Raw genomic sequence first — 23,308 nt, forward strand, 5'->3', positions numbered from 1 at the left:
GTCCTTATTTGTCCCTACCCTACCCTCCCTGTTTCCCCTCTGACCACACTGCACTTGAATTCTACCTTTATTTAGTCTATTTTTATAGTATAAAAAAAAGAATAAAAGCATATTTGTTCTAACTCTCTCATGTGTGTGTGTGTATATGTATGTATATATGTATACACGTATATATACATACGTGTGTGTGTGTGTGTGTGTGTGTGTGTGTATGCTGTATACTCAGGATCAAACCCAGGGACTTTGGAAAGGCTCTAAACTAAATACCACAAAGCTCCTATACGGTATTAGAAATACAAAAGAAACAGCAAAATTCTACCATGAAAATAAAATTTTCTTTTCTAAACTGAAGCAGCTTCTTTCTAATTACTGAGACTATGGACTTAAACCTATACCATCACCAAATCTCTCAAGCACCACAGATGTAGCGGAGTACAGGAAACAAAAATATCTGCTGCTTGTTAACTTGGGTCTTTCTGTTTAGCAGCAAGAGAAAGGATAGCTTACAAATAAACACAGCATATAGTATATAGAAGACTATGTGCTAAGATAAAGAAGAAGAAAAAGAAGAGTACAGAGGAGTGGCTCAAGTTTACATAGGGAAAGCCTCAGAGAATTACATTCGCAATCATTATAAGACAAATAAAACTTAAGACCTACCTACACTTGTTAGGCCTCTCTGATTGTGTCACTTAGAATCTAGCCTATCTAAATAAATAGTAATTTGCCCTTTTCTATGAATTTGCAGGTTACTTTACTATTTAGACATGAAAGAATGATTTTATTTAAATAAGTTACCAGAATCAGACTTTAATTTGTTTGCTAAAAACATGGTTTTCTTAGGACTACATCATTAGTGTTCTGAACACTATTAATCAAACTGGATCTGCCTTCAACATCTAGAAAGGACAATATCATAAGCAAACAGCTCAGGCTATTGGAGTTAACAGGCAGGAAAATCATTTTTTAAAAGATATTATTTGCTTCGTGTTTGTGCTTCCTCTCCCTTCTCTGCCCTTAATATGTGGAAGCTCAATGCAATGGTATCAGGAGGTGGGGCTTCTGGAAAGAGATTAGACCTGAGGGTGGAGTTCTCATAAATGGATTCATGCCCTTATAAAGAAGACCCTGCAAAAGGTTTCTTTTGATATGTGAAAGCAAAGTGAGAAAAAACACCATTTATGAGTCAGGCAGTGAGAGCTCAACAGGCTTTAGCTATGCTGGTATCTGAATCTTTAAAAACCATAAGAAATACATGTCTGATGTTTATAAGGTCTGATCTATGGTACAGTTACAGTATCTACCTTAACTGGAGCAAAGAAGAAACAGTGGCAGGTTTTAACTGGGCCCTGAGGTGCAAAGATCTAGGGCATGTCTCAGGAAAAGACAGGACGCAAGGCCTTTTAGTCAAGTTAGTCTTTGTTTCTAAGAACTGATGGGGCAGGAAGACATGAGAGGGGGAGAGGAGGAAGGAAGAGGAAGGGGGGAATAGGAAGGGGGGAGGAGGAAGGGGGAGGAAGAAGGGGAAGGAGGGGCAAGAGGAGGAATGGGAGCGGGAGCGGGAGCGGGAGGGGGAGCAGCAAGGTCTATGTGTTCTTGTATGCAGAGTACTAAGTGAGGCTGATGACTGACAGGTCTTCAGAAGGACTAAGGACTCCAGGAGTCGTTTGCTATGGATGACACGGAAGCGGAGGGCAAGGAGAACAGTATGGAGGGCAAAGACTAACATAAGTGTAACAGCCTGCTTCACTGACCTCCCCAATTACATACAACAGGTAAGAAAACAGAAAGCTAATGCAAATAATAACTATGTAGTAACAAATAAGTCACTCCATCTATAAAACTCACCTCCCAGGAATGCAGCAATGGTGTGTGGCTCAGCAGCTCCGTACCGGCAACTACAGGAAAGGATGGAGGGATACATTTTTATTAGTCTCACCACAAACTGGGAGAATATTACCTCTATATGCTCCTAAGATACTCACAACTCATGGACATAATCGTCTTTCACCATGACAGACAGCCCATACTCCTGAAGGAAGCCAGTAAGACAGGACTTCAACTTCCCTATATCTTCTTCAACTTGATAGTTAGATACTCCTAAAAAAAGTATATATATATTATGTATACTATATACATTTTCATTAAAATAAATATGTGGGCTGGGCATAGTAGCATACACGTTTAATCTCAGCACTTAGGAGGCAAAGGCAGGTGAATCTCTGTGTTTGTGAAGACACTGCATTACGTCATGAGTGCTTGTTGGGGGCCGACTTTTAGCAGAAAGCGGCTATCAGCTTTGCAGCCATCTTGAGCCATATACCCTGACATGAGACTTGGATTACAATAGCCTACAACAGCTGAGCACACTCTGATAATCTTGGTTTAGATACCTTGGGTGTGTGAGATTAAAGGTGTGTGACTTAAGAGTATGACTTAGAAGTATAGAGATCAGAGTTAGAGACAAGACCTAAGGGCATGATTAAAGGTGTGACTTAGAGGCGTGGCTTAGAAGTAAGACATATAAAAGGCAGAGGCAGACAGTAGAGATTCAGACTATAGAGGGAGAATCAGACAGGAGACACTTAGAGGAAGAGAGACTGAAGAATAAACGGGATTGAATCACACCCTGTCTGGTCTCCATTCTTTGAGTCTGCCCTCACCCTCGCTCTTGCTAAACCCCGACCCGCAGACCGGAGCAGCAGCTTGGGCCGGGATACAGTGGCTGCCCAAATGTGGGTTGGCCCGGGCCTCAACATTTTGCCTGGGCTGCAACATTTATTTTGGCCGCCCCAACATGGGGCTAGTGTGGACCCCAACAAGTGCTAGGACTGCCAGGGCTGCATAGAGACCAGGTCCCAGGAAAAAAAGCCATTCAAATGGTTATCTCTTACTTAATCCAGTTTCATGTGGTCTAATCAAAACAGTAAGGTATGAAACTAAAACACAAACAAACAACATTTTTGAAAATATCAGAAATCTCTAAGTAAAGAGATAAACTAAAATCTATCACGAGTTGAAGTTCAGCAAGTCTTACTCAGGTCTGAGGATATAACTTAGTGATAGCATATGATCCCATCATTCTGGTGGGTTTCTGTTGTTGAGATTTGTTTGTTTGTTTGTTTGTTTGTTTATTTTTATCTTTTAAGTCTTTTCTAATTATTTTCTAGAAGATTAACACAAAATACCCAATAATTACTTGATCAAAGAATTAAAAAGAAAATACCATACTTATGTCCTTCAATTTAAATTTTTATTTTCTTTCTTTTTGGAAACAAAGTCTTATGAATCTCTGCTAGTCTCAAACTTTTATGTGGTCAGGTGACCGTGAATTCCTAATTCTCCTGACCCTACCTAGGTTAGATAACAGGCATATGCTTTTTCGGTGCTGAAGATCTCCGAACCTAGGGCTTCGTTCATGCAACAACAAACTAAGCTACGTCCCCAGCCCTTTATTTCCATTTTAAGTGATTAAATGGCACTGGGGACATAAAGCCCTAATAATATATAACACTTACAGAACATTAGTCGATGTTGGATACGACTCTACAGACCTCATGCTTACGCACTGATTTAATTCTCATAAGAACTCTTTGAAGTAGCCACAGCTATTTGTACTTACAGATAGAAAAGCTGGGACACAGACAAATTACTTAGTTCATGAACAGCAAAACCAGAATATAAGACAAGCATTTTGCTGTTGTTTTCTCAAGCAGGAAATCTAATCCAGGGCCTTAGGAATGCTGGGCAAGTATTCTACCACCTAGCCAGTCCTAAGTTATTTCGTTCTCCTTTTTTGTTGTTTGGGACTAAGTCTCACTCTGCAGCCCAGGCTGACCTCACATTCACAGCAATCTTTCAACTTCAGCCTCCTGAATGTTCACATTATAGGTGTGAACCACCTTACCCAGGTGCCAAAAGTCTCAGTAAGGAGAGTGAAGGCATCTCTTAGATATTTAACTCAGTCAAGCCTTCAGAATCTCAAGTCTAGGTATGATACAAATATGTAAGGACCTCCCTCTTAAAAAAGAACTGCTTCAGCTCAAACAATAAAACACCAGAGATAATTCATTTAAAGGCCGGCTAGATGGGTCAATGGGCAAAGTGCTGCTGTACAAACATGAGGATCTCAGTTCAATCCCTGAGAACCCACATTAAAAACCTGGGCATAGTGGTACATATCTATAATCCTAGCAATGGGAAACCCAGAGACAGGAGGAGCCCTAGGTCTGGTTGGGCAGCCAGTCTAGCCAAATCCAGGAGTTCTCAGTTCAATGAGAAATCTTTTCTCAAAAAATAATGTGAACAGCAACTGAAGAAGCCATTTAATATCAACCTCTGGTCCCCACACACACATGCACACATGTGTACACTTGTACACACACACTTCAACCTGTTTTAAACCACTAAGTTTTTGAGACCTATTCATTCTCTCTCTCTCTCTCTCTCTCTCTCTCTCTCTCTCTCTCTCTCACTTGTTTTAAACCACTAAATTTTTGAGTAGTTTGATATGCAAAAAATAACCATAGTACATGTTAGTCAAATGATACAAATAAAACAGTATGTTTGATGATTCTTTTTTCCCTTCTGGGATATTTGTTCACTGTGCCTATAAACTGGGGTTACTTTATTAGTTGGGGCAACTTGTTTTATGATCTATCTAGAATGTATTGCTATATAATAATCCTGCACAATAATGATTACCAATAAAAATATTCTGAGCATTGAGATCTTTAAGATTATATACGTTTTCCACCTTTGCAGACAACAAAAAGTACTGAGCAAAAAAATCCTTTTATCTTTAGAGTTCAAAGCTCAGAAGTCACTGATAGACTGCCTGTGGGTTTCTTATTCCTTCCGGTAAAGCTCAGTGCAAGTTATGGGAGTAAAGAAGGAGCTGGGAAGAATGGTACACATTTATGAAGCAAGACCAAGAATTCAAGCCAGCCTGTGATACATCAAATTCCTGGCCAGGTTTTAAAAACCTCATGAGCTGGCTGTGGTAGCTCACGTCTGTAACTCTAGTACTTCAGAGATGGAAGCAGGAGGATTGCCACAAGACTGAAGCCACTGTGGGCTGAACAGTGAGCTCAAGGGCAACCTAAGCTATAGAATAAAACCCTGCCCCTCTCTCTCTCTCTCTCTCTCTCTCTCTCTCTCTCTCTCTCTCTCTCTCTCTTCTCTCTCTCTCTCTCTCTCTCACACACACACACACAAATTTTAAAGGACAAATATAAAAATAAGACACAAGAGACATATTAGTGATCTATACATATTCAACCAACGTTCATCTCTAACATTTATCATCAAATGGTTTGAAAGTAGTTAGTTTTAAAAATCAAATAATAGAGCACTGGCTGCTCTTCCAGAGGACCTGAGTTCAATTCCCAGCAACTACATGGTAGATCATGACCATCTATAATGGGATCAGATACCCTGCTCTGGCATACACGCATATATATAAAATACATAAATAAATAAATCTTTTTTAAAAAATCAAATGATAGTTCCTCTAAATACTCAACAGAATACGAAAATTCAGGTCAAGTGTGTTTTCCTAATTGTTTGTTTGTTTGTATGGTTGGTTCTTTTGAGACAGGGTCTCTCTACATAGCCCTGGCTGTCCTAGAACTCACTCTGTAGACCTAGCTGGCCTCAAAATCAGAGTTCTGCCTGCCTCCGCCTCCAGTGCTGGGATTAAAAGCGAGTGCCACTACACCTGGCATCAAATCAAGCATTTATTCAAGATTTTACTGAGCGAATCTGATGGTTCATGCCTATAAATACAACACTTAGGAGACTGATGGAGGAAGATCACAAGTTCACGGCTAGCCCAAGCTACATAAGATTCTGTCTTAAAACAACAAAACAACAAAAAGTCCAAAGATTTTCTTTATATCTGGTAAATCAATTGCTATTCTTACCTGGGTATCTGCCATGCTGTTTATGAAATCGATCAACAGCCCGTAACATCAGGTACAGGACTATCTCACTGTCTGGATTGTCCATGCTAGAAACTAAAAGGAAAAAAACCATCAGTAGTACTAGATAACATACACAGTAACAAAAGGCTGCATTCTCAAGTGTCAGGATGCAAGACAATATTAGCAAAAATATTAAACAGTTTATTAAAATAAAATATAAAAATTATAAATAAGAAATACATTAAGATGTAACACAGGGTCTTATGGACTCCTAGCTGGATTCTCTACCAAGGTAGAAACATGATGATGTTAGTTCTTACATATAGTACACAATGTACTCACTAATCTAAATGCAATTTATTTCTGTATAGTATATATAAATTAAAACCATTCAGGTAATCTATAAAATGTAAAATATTCACATTATTTTTATAGCACCATTTATTCAACACTATTATACACATTTTATTAATACATTTTAACTTAGCATCTGGCTGTTATACTTACTAATTTCATCTTTGTTGACTGTATCCAAACCATACTCTTCAGCTAAAGATCGACATCTTACCACTCGAAGAAATGCAGAATTGCTGCCTGGAAACAGTAAAGACTTCAGGATGGTTGTGACTACTGAATATACCAAATTATGGGTCACTTTAATAATAAGAAATTAGGGCTACAGAATGGATCAGCAGTTAAGAGAGCTTGCTGTTAACGGAGAGGAACTGAGTTCCCAGCACCCACCCACCCACATCAGGTACCTCATGACTACTTAAATAACTCTAGCTCCAAGGGGATTTGATACCACTGACCTCTGCAGGTGCATATAGCCATACACAGACACATGCACATAATTTAAAAATAATAAAATTTTTGAAGCATTTATTCATTAAAAATTTTATTGAGTGACTACAGTACTGTGGGTTTTGTTAGATACTGAATATTAATGGTATGAACCAATTCCTGCCTTGGTTATATTCTCAGTTCAGTGTGTAAGGAAGGCTTAAAACATAATTGTGTGTGTCCATGTATCAGTTCCTTGGGGTTCCTTTACTTAACTGATAAGCCATCTTTCCAACCCTGAAACTAACTTTATGAAACTGTTACTTCTGTGTGTGGTATATGCATGGATGTGTTTACCCATCTGTGAACATGTGGTCACCCAAGATTCTGAGTATCTTCTATCAATCTCCACTGTATTATTTTTCTTTTTGTTTTTACTTATTTTTTTTTTTTGAGACAGGGTCTCATACAAACGTAGAGCTCACCATTTCAGACTACTGAACTCAGGTCTTTATCTCTGCATGGCAAGCACTTAACCACTCAGCTGTCTGCCCAACCTGCAACCGACTCAAAGAAAATGCTTTTACCTCCTGAAGAATTAGGGAGAAAAGCCAAAAGCCCAGCCATGAACTATAGTGGCAAATTCTTAATTCCATTATAGTCATTTAACAGAGATCAAAGGAGTACCAATGGCCTAGTCTTAAAATGTCCTTTATAGTACAAGAAAACAAAATAAAATTTACCTAATGATACACACACCCTACTTCAAGAATTTCAACCATTTAAACTCTCAAGAACACCCTCCACAGCATGTTTTATCAAGGAAAGTAAGAAAATCAAAAGGACTTACAAAGCAATTTTAATTCTTTCTCTGAAATGGACTCTGGTGCCTATAAAGAGATAAATGCCGGTTTTTCTCTAGCACATGGGAGCACACGAATGCACACACACAGAGACAACAATGGGCACAGCACAAAGTCGCTGGCTGTGAGATGAGCAACTCTTCCCAAAGGCTGGGAAAACATTTCCAACACATCTGTTCTCTTGTAACAGAAGGTTCTCTCTCATTAGAGACAAGGAGGCACTTCTGCTATAGAAGCAAGGAGCCAGGGCATAGCATGCCGTGCCTTCCATCTCTAACCCTCCCTGGCTGAGTTCCATGCTGTAGGGACCACTGTGGAGACGCAGTGTGCTCACCACTCACCTGGCCAACAGACTGAAGCAATTTGGCAACATGATTACCTACAGCAGCAGCATCTTTCTTGGCTTTCTCACGGTAACTGGAAAAGAACAACAAAACCCTACAATTAAAAACTTCTAAAATTAGCAAAACTAAAGTCATCTTTAAGTGAACACAAATTTATTTTTAATTAAAAAATACTTGGAAACATATGAAATGTGAAAATGGTAGAGAAATGCCACCAGCAATGCCTCTCACTAGTTAGGCTCTTTGAAGAGCTGGCAGTAGACTTCTGGAACTCTCTAAAACCAAGGCTCCATTATACCCTAGAGCATCCAAATTAAATCTACCCAGGTAACACCCACTTTTGAGTCTTTGAGTCATTTTCTTTTGGTCATTAATTATTCATAACCTAAGGAGTCAATGACTGTAGATAAACACCTATTATCCAGTATCTCTACCCTGATATACATGGACTGGTAAGGTTGGCTCTCCATGGATGTTACATGTAACTAAGGTACAATGTTGATGAATCCAAGGGAACTGACTTGGTTTCCTCCAGGGCCAAATGCTGCCATACGGAGAAGATCTTGGTCAGTGTTTAACAAATCTTTGTTTGTTATCATAGTCTAAGAGTCAAAATACTAAAAATTTGGGAAAGGACAATTAAAGATAGAAAGTAATATGACTTTAGGGACATTATCAGAGGTAGAATTCTTGCTTAGCAAGACCCAGGTTCAATCCCCAATAGTACCACCTTCACCCTAAAAAGGTATGCCCTTACCTGGGAGGGACTCAGCTTTAATACTGGTCATTTTTACAGAGTCAAATGTAACTAAATATTAAACAAAGTTTTTCATGATTTATACTATTGGGCAGGTTTGAAGTATGTGACTTTCCTTGGACTTAATTCAAGGTAAGCGGTTCATGTAACATATTTTTCTTGGGTCCTCTGTCAGAAATCAGGGTAGGAGTTCCTCTAGGAGGGCAGATTTAAGTAGCCTGTTACACATAGTTTAAAAACAATGATAAGGCATGGTAGCACACTCCTTTAATGTCAGCTGAATTCAAGGCTAGCCTTGTCTACAAAGCTAATTCTAGGATAACCAAAGCTACACAGTAAAACCATTTTTGAAAAACAAACAAAATAACAAAAACTAAGTCACTTACACATTCTGCAATTTTATGTATTTGCTTGAATCTGCAATCATATCAGGAATTGTGCCTCGAACAGGTAAATTTCCTTGACCCTCCTTGGCCACAAATTCTTTTAAGGCACGAGCTAGAATCCAAAAAGGTGGGGTCTAAAAGAACAAGAAAAAAAACTACTATGAAGGTGTATGTTCTGGGCTGAAGTTGAAGACAGTTTTATTTTTCCTTCTTGTTGTTACCTGTTTGGTGATATTTATGCAGCGATCATCATTAAATATATCTTCAATACTGCTTGGGATCTAACAAAGGAACATGAAACATTTACTTACATTAAGAATTCTGTCCGCCTTTATTTTCAATGCTATTTCTTCAAATAAGTTCTTTATATTTTCAAAGTACAGTAAGATATCAACTTCTGTTGTATTTAGCTGTATTTATAATCAGACTCTGATGGAGATCTGATGGGAAAGAGAACAGAAGAAAATCCTCTCCTGGCCTGTTAGCATTTCAGACAAGTCTCCTATATCTACATGGAGTGAAAGAAAAGCCAAAAAGCCATTTTATGTACTTGTATCTGAAGACAAGAAAGATTATGGCCATTACTACAAAGCTAGATTTAAAGCTGTCCATGGTTTCCCAGCTTATGAAAATCCTGAAATTCATTTGCCAGGCTGTTCAAAGAGACAACCACTCTAAGAAAAAAATAACTAATTATGCAATTTTAAACTCACAAGATCACCACACTAATAAAAACTTTACAAACTATAGGCTTTGATTCTACCGCTGTGCAGACAAAATAGAGTTCTCAGTGATAACCTTGTGTCTTGGCTTCCAACCTCACACCCTCTATTGAATTCATAAGAGTCAACAGTCTTTTGAATAGCCCACTGTTACTGGTGTACATCTCTCAGCACTAGGAGGCTGAGGCAGGTGAGTATCTGTGAGCTTCAGGCCAACCTGGTCTACTAATGAGTTCCAGGCCAGCTAACACTATATATATATATATATAGTGAGATCCTGTCTCAACATCAAAGACACCTTCCTACTTCCCTGCTCAAAACCCTTCAGGTCTGCAAGGTTCTGTTATGATATGATTCTTTCTAGCTCTCCACACTCAAATCCTTCTATCCTTTTCTTTCTTCTTCAATCATATTGACTTTCCTACTGATCCCTTAACAAATGTGAAAGGTCATCTCACTCCATGACCTCTGCAAACGTGCTCTGCATTAGCTCTTGCAGCAGACCTCCGGATGGCATTCCACTCAGACCTGTCCTCCTTCCCACTCCCTATCTAATGCTGCCCCAGACACTCCCTATCTAACACCCAGACCTCTTCATCCTGCCCCAGACACTCCCTAAAACCTAGACCCCTTCTTACTGCCCCAGACACTCCCTATCTAACACCCAGACCCCTTCTTACTGCCCCAGACACTCCCTATCTAACACCCAGACCCCTTCTTGCCTTCTTGAGTTCTAACTTTGTTCATACATTAATATCCAATTGTTCAGTTTACTGCCCCCAACTCCTAAAACCATTTTTTTCTGTTTTATTTTTGAGATAAGAGCTCTTGTGCCCAGGCTGGACTAGAAGTCACAATGCAGCCAGTGTGGGTCTCAAGCCATTTTCCTCCATCTCCTCAGTACAGGCATTACAGGAATGAGCCATCATGCCTGGCTTTACAATCATTCCTTAGTTTTAAAAACAAATTATTACATTTTATTGTCAGTAAAAATGCAGATCTAACATGTATAATTTGATAGCTGTACATATACATTTTCAACATTCTTTCCAATTAAGATAAAAGATGTTCCTCCGCCAGAATGATTTACAAGGCATACACTCAGGACCGTTTCATGGTCTTCAAAATGTGTACAGTGACTTGAGTGCTTTCCTAATGTGAAAGGCAGTACTCAAGCTATAAATTGTAAGAAAACTATAAAAATCTTCCAGGTATCTTATTCCATAGTTCCTCCAAAGCAAAAGAAAAACTGAGCAAACTGCAAAATAATAATAATAAATTAAAAGCCCGAGTTTTTTATATATATATATTTTTTTATTTACTATGCATTCTAAGTTGGGCTTAAACTCACTATGTAGCCCAGGCTGTCTTCGGCCTCAGATTCAGAATCCACCTGCCGCAACCTCCAAAGTGCCAAGATTACAGGTGGAAGCTACCATACCCAGCTTATAATTTCTGAAATGTACAAGTCATTGAGAACATCTCCAGTTATATCTAAATAACTGCTGCAAAAGAAAATGCAAGCTAACAAAATTTAACTTTTGAGTTAATACTTCTTTTGACTAGCAAAATATCATTCGTAATTCTTACCTCTGAATTTTTAACTACTCATAAATCATGTTTAAAATAATTCATATATTTCTCTAAATGAAAAAAATCAATTTATTTTATTGCTATTATATGCTGAAGCACTGACATAGTTTTAATGATAATAGAGTTGTTTTTTTTTTTTTTTTGAGACCAAGTCTCATGTAGTCCCAGCTGGTCTGAACTTGCTATGATGCCAAGGATAACTCTGATCATCTTGCCTCCCCTACCCAAGTGGTAGAGTTATAGGCATTCACCACCATGCAGGGCTCAAAATTTTATTAAAACTTAACTGGTGTTTTGGGCTAGGCACAGCACATACCTGTAGTCTTAACACTTGAGAGGCAGAGGCAGGAAAAGTATCCCAAGTTCAAAACCAGCCTGGTCTATACAGCAAATTTGAAGGTAGCCTGGGCTACATAAAAAGACCTTGTCTTAATAAAATAAAATATATATATATATATATATAATTAAAAAAAATCAGGCTAACTTATAGATACTTATTTCTAACTTACTATATGCATGTAGGCAATATTAGGTTAAATTGTTATATCAACTTCCACATATGAGAACATCAGAAAACATTGGTTTCAGCAATTCCTTTGATACCTGAGTTGTATTTAGTGCTGTGTTCACATTTTTGATAGCTTCCTCAAAATTCTCTTCGTCTTCTGGAGCTCCACTCTCATTCTTTAAAATACCTATTAAAACAAGAAACAGCAAACCGTGTCTCTTTACACTTTGGCTTCCCAAAATTATAGAAACACCTTGTCAGGCTCTGAACAAAGGCTCAATCGCTGACCCTTAGCAGGAAGTACAGCCGTCATTTGCTCTTCTTAAACTCTTTAAGAAATGCTGCCTCTACCCCCAGGGACAGTATAAGAACTCATGATAGCATCATCTGACAATAAATATTGGCTTCAAGCAATTATTTTTCAATATGTAACACTTTATATGCTTTATATCGTACTTAATTACAATGCAGAAAGTTACCTTGTCTAATCAAATCTCTGAAGTCCTCTTTTTCTTTATAGCTTTTAGGAATTCGTCCATTTGTCTAAATTGAATAAAATATTTAAAAATCTAGTTATCAAAACTCAAAATATGGAAATTGGGTGTCTCCTGGTTTCCCCATTCTTCACAATAAGATTTTACCAGATAATATATAATGTATGTGTGTATGTATATATGTGGTGTATACGTACACACATACATATCACATATTATATATAAAAATATATTATCACTGAAACAGAGGCTTGCTTAATTTGGAAAGAGTATAGACCATTTCTTTATACACTCATTCTCCACAGTAGTTTCAGGATGAAATTTACTGAAATTCCAATTTGTTAATTAAAATATCAGTATTGAAGGAGTGGAAGCTGGACTGGGAAAACATTAACCTCCCATAACCCTCAAAAGAAATCCCTTATCACATCTTGAAAATACAGCACATGTAATTTAAAAAGGACATACTTCACTATACCACTGTGCTAAATATTTAGCTATGATCACAATCCATGGAGTATGGCTATGGTCCTAAAAATGAAACACAAATTGAAGAAAATATCAGTATTAGTTAATATTAACTCTTCACATACCATCTTATTTTCAATATTTATAATTATCTTCTAATCCACATGAAATAATAAGCAGGCAAATGAACTGGTTTAATAAAACTGATTTTAGAAATGATTTCTGAGTGGCTGTGGAGTAGCTCTGTAAGTAAAATGCTTTCCAGACATGGCTATAAGCTGGAAGCTCAGTGCATGGAGGTCAAGGCAGGCACATCCTGGATCTCACTGGCCAATCTAACTAGATGAATGGCTAGCTCCAGACTGTGATGAGACACTGTCTCAAAATACAAAGTAAAAAGCAACTAAGAAAACCTGAGGTTGACCTCTGGCTTCCACAAGTGCATGGATAGGTTTCTGTACACACACACACACACACACACACACACACACACACACACTAACCTTTTTTTCCATATGGTCCAAGTCATAAGACTGAAAATGTTCTCTCAGTTCAGGAAATGGTTTATCTAGTCGTAGATCCTCCAATGCATTATCTGGATGAGATTCTATCACTGTCAAGCAATCCCAAAAGGTACTCAATTCGTTAGTAAATCGACATTATAGGAACTTAAGACACACATACACACACACTTATTTTGTGTAAGCCAGGCAGTGGTGGCACATGCCTTTAAACCCAGCACTTGGGAGGCAGAGGCAGGTGGATTTCTAAGTTCGAGGCCAGCCTGGTCTACAGAGTGAGTTCCAGGACAGCCAGGGCTACACAGAGAAACCCTGTCTCGAAGAAGAAAAAAAAAAAATTGTGTAATTGAATAGTTGGAAATGGAGTCTTACTCTATATCCCAGGCTAGCCTTGAACACATGGCAATCCTCCTGCCTCAACATCCTGGTTGTTGTCATTATAGGCATGACCTAACCCATCAACTTGGAAAACTATCCTTTTTTGTCTTGAAACAGGGTCTCACTCTAGTCTTGACTGCTTCTTTTACTCAATGTCAGTTACTCTCACTTCCTGATCTGACTCTGGACACTGCTTTCCACATGAGGGATACAAAACAATGATCAATTCAAGTGAGTATTTGTAATGAGGTTATAAGTCTGCCACTTTCGATGTCACTTTAGACAAGGAACAATTATCGTTCTGTGCAGAGATAATAGTATCCACTTAGTAATGGTTTTGTCAGGAGTAAATGACGTCATTTACATAAAAGCAGACACATAGCTAACAATGTCTCCTCTTACCCATTCCTGTAGCATCTCCCCTAAGCTGGAGCCTCTTACCCGCTACCTCCCTCTGCCTTCTTTACCCCTTCCATTGCAGCACTGCAAACCTGACAGCCTTCAGCCTTCGCCTCTTTAAGTTCACCCACTCTCTACTTAACATGAGAGCGATCGACTTACAACAAAATGTTACCCCATCACTTTCCACTTTTAACTCTTAAATGGCCTGACATCAGCTAACAAAAGCTTATCCTAACTGCCCATGTGACACTAATCCTTGTGAGGCAAGTGTTTAATAGCTACTGTTACACCAACAGAGTTCCTGGCTCATATCATAGCTGGCTTAGAATGAAAACACTTTATTTAGGAAAATTGTATAAAATTCTAAGATTAAGAGTCTATAGGAAGAGCTAATATCAGCTCTGGGCTGATGTAGGCCTGCCTATGAATAACTCTGGTTTCCTTTAACACTGTTTCCTTAGGAATAATAGCTAGGAAAAAGGCTTATCATGTGTATCTGGACATGGAATGGGGAAATCTAAGGCCAGTGTGAGACTGAAACAAAAGACAGGTGTGAAATGGTGGTGTAATGGAGTGGCAAAATTTCAGTTACTTTTATTCTATACATTACTATGGTATGTTATAATTACAATTCTGTTACTATGAAGTAGCAACAAAATAATTTTATGGTTGGGGGTCACCACAACATGAAGAATTGTATTAAAGGGTCCTAGCATTAGGAAGGTTGAGAACCACTGATGTAATGTTTGCATCAAAGTGACCCACATACTCCTGTGGCAGCCACAAATGCCCACTTTGGGTTGGAGAGCAAAAGAAACCAGGCATTTACATAGCTGCTGAGCCTCTTAACAAGACAAAGAAGATATATGTTACATCTCTGGCTTGCATCCATTTATGCTATGTAAGGAAATAGCAGACAAAACCCCGTTGAATCAGGCTAGAGAGATGGCTTAGTGGTTAAGAGCAGTGGTTACTCTTCCAGAGACTCCAGGTTCAAGTCCCAGCACTGACATAGTAGCTCACAACCATCTGTAAGCCCAGTTCTGGATGATATGAGGCCCTCTTCTGGACTCTGTAGGCACCCAGATACACTTGGTACACAGTCATACATGTAGGCAAAACATCAATACACATATAAAAAAGTAAGTAAATTATATTTAAAAAAAAAAAAAAAACCTAGTGACTCTTACTGCCTCTTTGAACCTGTACTGCTATAAATTTATTTTGTAATTCAAACCCAACTTCCTAAATTAGCAAGTTTCTAAAATGACCGCTCAAGCAACCAATAGCAAGTCCCATATGCTAAACGGTTTTAGATTTTACCTGGGTGTTCTTTTATAATAATCCTCATATAACCAACGAGTCCATATGTCCTACAGATCAAAAGAGGGATCTGGGAATTCCAGAGGACATCTGCTAAACGCAGTAAGGTACTGAAAACGAAAGCAAAGTAAGAATGTGAGCAAGCAAATATATGCCAGACACGGAACTGTCTAACGCAAACAGGCAAGAACACAGTGGAAAGCAAGCAATTTCACTGGGCAACAATCTCAGAAGTGTTGCCCTCAAGGAATGTGCAACCCCAGTCTGTAGTATTCGGAAGAATGCAGGTAAACACACTTCTAAACATTTTCTTAATAGTGAAACATTTCTAAAAACCCATATACACCTACCAATCCTCCTGTAATCAGTAACTACTTAACCACTTTGATTTTAGTTTTCTCAGTTTTAGTATTTCAGAAACACTGGATCTCGCTATGCAGCTCAAGCTATCCTGAAACTTACTGTGTAGGCCGGGCTAGCCTCAAACTCCTGATCCTCTCTCTCTGGCTCCTGAGTGATGAGACTGCAGTGTGTACCACCATACCTGGCTTCTAATGCATTTTTCATCACTTAGCAATATCTAACATTCACTTAAACTACTCTAAACATATCCAAATATCTATTTTCTTATTCCCTATACAAAAGCTTTAGAAACAAGACAAAATACGTATTCAGAAGGATGTACAGGGAAAACCATGGAAACCAAGTAAGACTAACAAAAAATTAACATCTAAAACTTACCCTTCAAGGGGCTGCGTGGCGACCACAATAGTAAACCTACAGAAAAACGAAGGGTCATTGTCTAGAAGGTTTTCTGGACTCTAAATAAGACAGGGGAGAAAAATGCAAGTTTCACATATTAAACTTGGCAGAACACATAAGCTATTTTAATATGAGTTGGCAAATTAAATTCCAACTAAATATAAATGACACAAAAATTCAAAATTCTAAGTTCTGAGGTTATGAATTATTATTTAAAACATACTGTAGCAGAGAAATAATAATGTATATATATGTATTATACCTCTTCCACAAAACTTCCAGAGACATCGCTATTTAGTTCTTGTAAGAATTCCATGGCAGCTTGAGCTCGGTTCTTTTCAAAGACAAAGCATTTGATTTGAATTAGAAAGTGCTTAGCTACAATGTGATCCCCACACTTACAGATCAAGAAAAACTTACTGTGACCCTTTCCAAATTCCATGCACGAATGTGACAATTCTGTCTCAGGATTTAACTGAAGTTCAAGTAAAATGTTACTCAGGGATGAACTAAGCTATCACTTACAGAGCTCTTAAATGACCACATTTTTTGCCCTCAACTTTTCTGATCAGGTGAAAGGCAGCAAGCAGGGTTGTGCTGGATCACGTTCAGACCTGGTCTAACCACCGACATCTACAATCCATAGAAGAGTGGCCAATCACTAAAGTAAGCACAACTCCATTCAGAATGTAACACCGCCTTCATTTGGAGAATAAAAGTGTGTGTGTGTGTGTGTGTGTGTGTGTGTGTGTGTGTGTGTGTGGTATAAAAACTAAGGTTTTCATTTGAAGTATACAAAAGGAATGTCCTGGCTAACCTCACTTACTAATCTCCTACTGCAGTGCTCTAGACACTGAACAGGAACAGTACTCGAGACTTCAACAAAGGACAGTGCACAGTCACAGTCTAAGTCCTTAAACCACCAAATTAGAAAATGAGCTGACCCAACTTTTCCCTCAGAGAATAAGATCTTTTAAAGTCAAAACTGTTTTAGCGGCCAAGATGGCATTATTAGATGCTCACACAGAACCACTGCTTACCTTGCCAATACTGCTTTTCTGAAGGAAAAAACTGAAGGGGATAGAAAAAAAAAAAAAAGCCAAGATTTATATGGCTATAAAGTAAAAGCTGTTTAACATTTGTAATAGTGCATTCCCTGCATTCAAAAGCTAAAACAAATGTGTGTATTTTACTGTAATTTACCACTGAGCTATGCCCCAGCCCACAAATACTATTTCCATAACAGATTGTAAGTCTTTTGAGGAAGTGGACGGGTAACTCAGAGTTCTTCTCTAGGGCACATACTTTACAACATGCACTGAGAGAGGAAGAGTTCTAAGAATGAGAAAGAGGAAACACCACATGGTATATCTCCTCCTGGAAAGTCATACTGTTCCTGATAATAATGTTTTATAGTAAAGAGGTTTCTAGTAACCTCTCTGACCTATTCCCCAAACTCATTTGACCATGGAATCTACTGCTCCATTTAACTGCTATTAACATTTCCTATAACCAATGTTCTGCAGACTCCTGGGAAATGCTGTAGTGAACTATTTGCTTTTCCAAGCAATTATAAAAAATTCATTCAGACTCTCCCACACATACGCTGGTCACATCCCAAAGGCCCACATTGTGGCTGCTGAGAGTCAGGGCACAACTTTGTGGCAAAAGCATATGGTTCCATAAGAAAAAGAACTCCTTAGTGTTAGCACAAAGTATTTGTATTATTCTTAAACCATCCTACATCGTCAGCTAGGTAAGCAACAATAGAACTTTTATTATTGTACAGATATCAATAAAGAAGTTGTGCTGTAGATAACAGAAACATACTATGGCCCAAAGAAAACATATCAAAGAAAATATGAACTAAATTCTGATTTTCCTTGAATTAATATTTACTTGTTTATGGACAAATATGATGAGAGATTCCTAGAGTCTAAACACTTGAAAAGAATAAGTATGCAGTCAAATTTGGAAATGTTCTGAAAATTTAAGTATGGCCATATGTAAAGAACAAAACAGATCTCCTATAAAGAAGCATTTTTATATAGTGTCATAGTACAATGTATAGTGTCATAGTACAATGAGAAATAAATCAGACTAAAAAGATACAAATGAAAGATATAGTTCTTATTCCTTTTTTAAAGACAAGGTCTCCTTTAGCTCTGGCTGTCGGCTGGTCTTGAACTCACAGAGATCCATGGGCCTGTGCCTACCAAGTGTTGGGATTGAATCCATTTTCTTATTCTTACAATCCCCCAATACAATCAATACTCTACACTAACACTAAGGAATTACCGCCAGGACTTAGAAAGCACTCAGAATTCACAGGTAAGAGAAAGACGTCTATTGCTTTGTCTGACAGCAGTAAAGACAGTGACAGACCCTGAGTGACAGTGAGCCCATCTGCTAATGGCCGGCTTGCCAGGCCCTGTCTCAGCACTGCAGCTTTAGTCACTTCCTCACCATTATCTAAGACCTGCTCAGAGGGGAAAATGCTCAGGCCTCACCCTGAGGGTTCTGCCTTCTCTAACATGTTCATATTTTAAAAGACAGACATACTTGTTTCCAACATCTTCTCCGCTGACCTGATTTCCATCGATAATTGTAAATGATCCAATACCTAGGGAGACAAAAGACAGTCAAAAATATGTTTTGGTTTGTTTTTCTTTGCTTGTTTGCTTGCTTTTATAATTATTGCTTGAATGTACGTATGCATGTGCCATGCACACATGAGGAGGTCAGAGGCCAACCAATAGGGGTTGGCTCTCTTCTTCACAATACAGGATCCACGAATCAAATTTGACTTGTCATACCTAACAGCATGTAACTACCCACTAAGCCGCCCTGTTAGCCCAAGAATATCTAACTTTGTATCAAAGCCTTAAAGAAGTCACCTAGAATGCAATCACGTGTACCTTACCTGGCAGTACCAAATTTTTAAGAATTTCGGTTCCTGTAGCTGTTGCATTTATTAGGCAAACGTGAGCAGATTCCAAAGCTTCTTGCCCATGATCACCCCATAATCTATAAACAAAACACAAATTGAACATTAAAAAGTTCACAAAAGCATGACTTTCTTATTTGAATGGTGATATTTACAGTATTCTTTCCTAAACATATACCAACCACAGCAAACATACGGGACAGGAACTTATATTAATGTGGGGCTTACATGACAACATAACTGAAAACTTTGCTAAACCATACTTTGTGTGATATAATCAGTATTACTAAGCTTTGCCTTTCCAATCTTTTCTATTACTTCTTTCAAACCAGGTAATTTATAAAACTGAAAGTCTAGGGATAGTTGTCAACATTAAAAAAAAAAAAAAATGTGTTAGCCAAATATTGTCCCAGCTATTCAGGAAGCTGCAGCAGAAGAATCTTTGGAAGCAAGTTCAGGGTCAGCCTGAACAACAAAGTAAGGCCCTACCTCCTTCAAATATGTACATGATGAATAAATACATAAACAGATAAGTAAATAAAGGAAGCATCTTGCACCTAAAACCTAATCTGTTCTCATTTCATTTCTTCAAGTGATGTAGATCCAGCACATTTAAGATCTTGACATAAGACATTTCCCCTGTGACATCTACAAAAAATAAGCAAAAATTTATCAAAGAAACATACTCATTATATCTGAAAAAGCCTCACACTGAATTCTGCAGAAGTGCTTAAAATATAATAATAGTATATACTGTTGCCCTTGGCTGCCTTCAAGACACTAAGGTTAAGTCCCTACTGCTGAAGACACTATCCACTTCAGACACAGACCTGGAGGACCTCAGCTGGGTTTGACTGGAAGGCCTTCTGCAGAAAGACCACCTTTTGTTGTATACAAACGTCCAAGGGAAAGAAGCCATGGACAGTTTTTCTAGCTGTAATGGCTGTGAATTACAAAGGTGATGACCAGCATGGTAGACAACCATGAGGGGTAATAGTGGCATTCTTATATCGGTGGTAACCAACAGCTCTCCAATTGGGCTTAAGGCTTGCTCAGCAAGAGAGAAATCATACCTGTCACTGGAGACCTAGCCAATGACTCAGGGCTAGAGGAGTCATGGAAGTTAGAGAAGAACCTGTAGTTACTACTTTACTACAGCAGCTAATTCCCAACTGCATCCTAAATAGTTATCCTTTTACCACAGATAAATAACGTAGTTCTCACTATTCATCAAAAAACATTCTCTTTGCAACAGATGGAAATCATTACAGAAAACCAAAACTGGTCAAAAAGCAGAGAACAAGCAGCCATGGGGTGGCCGGCCCCGACTGATACACCCACAGCACAACCTCTGTATCTAAGGCTCTGAGGACATCAAGGGGGGAGGGGAGGCAGAAAGGCTGGAGGAGCCAGAGGGCCAGGAAGTCTGCTGGGAGACTACATCTCCTACAAGTGACAGGGAAGGTACATCCATGATACCACACCAATTCGGCTGCTACAACACCAACATGCGTGCTAACGTGGAGAGAGGAAATCTCATGAGGCCACAGCCATAGACGAAGAACTACAGACAGCTAAGAGATACTGAGCATCAGTGTTCTTTACAGATGAGTGTCCCACGTGATCAGCCTTAAGACCACATACACAGAGTTGACACTAAGTGGGCTAAGCAGGTAGGTGTGTGTGTGTGTGTGTGTGTGTGTGTGTGTGTGTAACAGTAACAGCGAAGAAGAGGCTGTTATTTTAAGAAGCAAGAGAGTACATGGGAGAGATTGGAAAAAGGGAAGGGAAGGGGAAATGATATAATGTTTAACTGAAAAAAGTATATATATGTATATGTGTGTGTATATATTATCTATAAAAATATAATAGCCAATGAACATTCTAATTTGTAATAGGATGATTAAGAGATGCACACATCAACAACACAGAGGTATAATAAGAATTAGAAACACATGTTATAACCTGATTGATACTGGCATATCACTAGCAAAGTCCATTCATGATCACACATGTATCATGTTTTTGGGGCCAATCTTGCCATCTTTACTCGCCCATTCCTTGACACACATATCTCCCAAAATCCCAACCAACCAGCAATCTACTTTTTCTCTTGAGAATGGAAAGTATGGGGAAGCCCAAATTATTCAGAAATGTCATTGCCATATGAATCTATCAGATCCCCAGGGACTAACAAAAGACTTTGCTACGCCTTCCCTGTCACCAATATAAATAAAGCTTATCACAACAAACTGCTCACGTACTGAGCACCCGGTCTGCACTTTAAAGGGTCCCAGACCACACTGCTGGCACAGGGCTTTGCCTAGAGGAACTGACCACTCAAGAGTTGGCAAACGGAGGAACAGCTTGAAAAATCAGAGAGACCAGAAAGAGACTTTTTCTTTCCCAAGGAAATGGGACACAGTCTTAGCTGAGTAATGAATGGTTGGGTAGCTGAAGAAGGAGACTAAGAGTACTGATGCATCCATTTTCTTGCTGGCCTGAGAGCCAGGAGGCCTTGATCACTGGCTGCCACCTGCCTACTCAACTTTGTTTCTGCTTCCTTCTGACCCGTCTACAGCAATAAGCAGTTCTTGCTATGACAGATAAAATGTAGTACTTTAAGAAGTGAACTCAATGAAAATCCTCTTCCAGTATCTAATAACCTTAAGTATCTTCTCAGTTTTGTTGCCTATCCTTCTACCTACACGGAAAACACAAGACTTACAAGAGTATTTAAGAACTCATAGTAGCTACAAGGGTTCTGCTATCTTACTTCTCTCTCTAGAAGCTTGGGACAAAGGATGAGTCAAAGAGCTAGGTGGGCCCAAGTTGAAAACATGTATAACTCTGGGAAAATTAACCAACTGTTTTACAAGTCTTACATTTCCCTATCAGTATCAAAGAGTGTCTGCCTTCAAGGATGTTCTCAGAACTGAGTGCCTAAATCTCTGATAGAGTACTAACTAGGTGGTCAATACAAAGAGAAATAAATTCCTATCCTTAGGAACATAGCGTAAGTTCTCTTGGGATCAAGACAGGCGAGGGGGCGGCAAGCACTTTTATGACCTCCATTGACTCAACACACAGAATATGCTCAATAAGTAAGGAATAAGGTGGGGAGACACAAGGACAGGGAAGTAGCTGAAGAATCCACCTGATGGTTTAGATATGCCCTGTCCATTAAGGTATCCCCAAATGATTACTGAGTACTAGAAATGCAGCTGGCATGAATTAAGTCATTCTTTATGTGTGTGATACCTGATTTAAAAGACACTGAACAACAGCAAAAAAAAAATTAGCTTGGTCATTTTAACAATAATTACGTTGAAATTGTAATATTTTGGAATACTGGGTAAAATAAACATTGTCAAATTTGATTCTGGGATTAGGGGATGTAGCTCAATTTGGCAAGCAGGCATGATGCCCCCCAAAGTTCCATCCTCAATACTTAGTAAACTGGGTGTCAATAGTCCACACTTGTAATCTCAGCTGCTGGGCAAAAGAGGCAGGAGGATTGCTCCAAGTCTGCGCGCAGTCTGCTCTACATAGCAAGTACGGGTCACTCAAAGGTGAAAGACAGAAAGAAAAAAAAAAAAAAAAAAGCGGGGAGGGAGAGCAAAAACTTATTTTTGAGCCTAGCATGGCAGTGAACATCTGCAATCTCAGCACTTAGGACCTGCGACGTCGATGCTTGAGTTCAAGGCCAGCCTGCAAAAACCATTTCTCTGTATAAGAGGGCTAGAGGTGGGGAGAATTGTAGCAAAAGTTATTTTCCTTTCTCTTTTTGCTCGCCCTGTCCCCAAGGTCTTCCTATGGAGCCCTGGCTGGCTTTCCATTTCCGAACCACCTGCCTCTGCTTCTCAAGTAACTGGGATTACTATGTCTGGTTTCATTTAAAATTTATAATTCCGAACATGGATGGCTCAAATGAAGCTAGCATTATGCATTTCTATTGGACAGCGCGGGCGTAGAACAATACCTGACAGGGAGCAGTGGCACATGGGGTACTCCGGAGTCCCTCGTTTAGGGACCGAGTGGGGACTGCCGTGACCGTGTAGCCCAGGATGGCGGAGACACCGCGCACAGCGTGACGCGACCGTGCGGGAAGGGGCGATCCGGCCTTCGCCGAG

General features: G+C 39.0%; 1 protein-coding gene across 3 annotated transcripts in view; it reads right to left on the reverse strand.

The window, feature by feature from the left end:
• Nae1 (NEDD8 activating enzyme E1 subunit 1) overlaps positions 1-23,308 on the reverse strand; it is a 67,091-nt gene that overhangs the window by 1,144 nt on the left and 42,639 nt on the right. For 2 of the 3 annotated variants that reach the window (XM_076915721.1, XM_034522644.2), the window contains exons 2-19: positions 19,152-19,255; positions 18,791-18,851; positions 17,269-17,299; positions 16,491-16,562; positions 16,208-16,287; positions 15,467-15,576; positions 13,346-13,455; positions 12,843-12,905; positions 12,360-12,423; positions 11,976-12,067; positions 9,279-9,338; positions 9,058-9,191; positions 7,912-7,987; positions 7,558-7,597; positions 6,432-6,518; positions 5,925-6,017; positions 1,986-2,100; positions 1,849-1,898 (exon numbers count right to left, since the gene is read on the reverse strand). In XM_076915721.1, the coding sequence (XP_076771836.1) occupies positions 1,849-1,898; positions 1,986-2,100; positions 5,925-6,017; positions 6,432-6,518; positions 7,558-7,597; positions 7,912-7,987; positions 9,058-9,191; positions 9,279-9,338; positions 11,976-12,067; positions 12,360-12,423; positions 12,843-12,905; positions 13,346-13,455; positions 15,467-15,576; positions 16,208-16,287; positions 16,491-16,562; positions 17,269-17,299; positions 18,791-18,851; positions 19,152-19,255 (1,442 nt within the window). Of the gene's footprint in view, positions 1-1,848; positions 1,899-1,985; positions 2,101-5,924; positions 6,018-6,431; positions 6,519-7,557; positions 7,598-7,911; positions 7,988-9,057; positions 9,192-9,278; positions 9,339-11,975; positions 12,068-12,359; positions 12,424-12,842; positions 12,906-13,345; positions 13,456-15,466; positions 15,577-16,207; positions 16,288-16,490; positions 16,563-17,268; positions 17,300-18,790; positions 18,852-19,151; positions 19,256-23,157; positions 23,297-23,308 lie in introns of those variants that run through there. The other variant, XM_076915722.1, reaches the window with a different exon arrangement.

Source organism: Arvicanthis niloticus, chromosome 18 (genome assembly GCF_011762505.2).
Source record: "Arvicanthis niloticus isolate mArvNil1 chromosome 18, mArvNil1.pat.X, whole genome shotgun sequence".
In the NCBI taxonomy this organism is placed as follows: Eukaryota; Metazoa; Chordata; class Mammalia; order Rodentia; family Muridae; genus Arvicanthis; species Arvicanthis niloticus.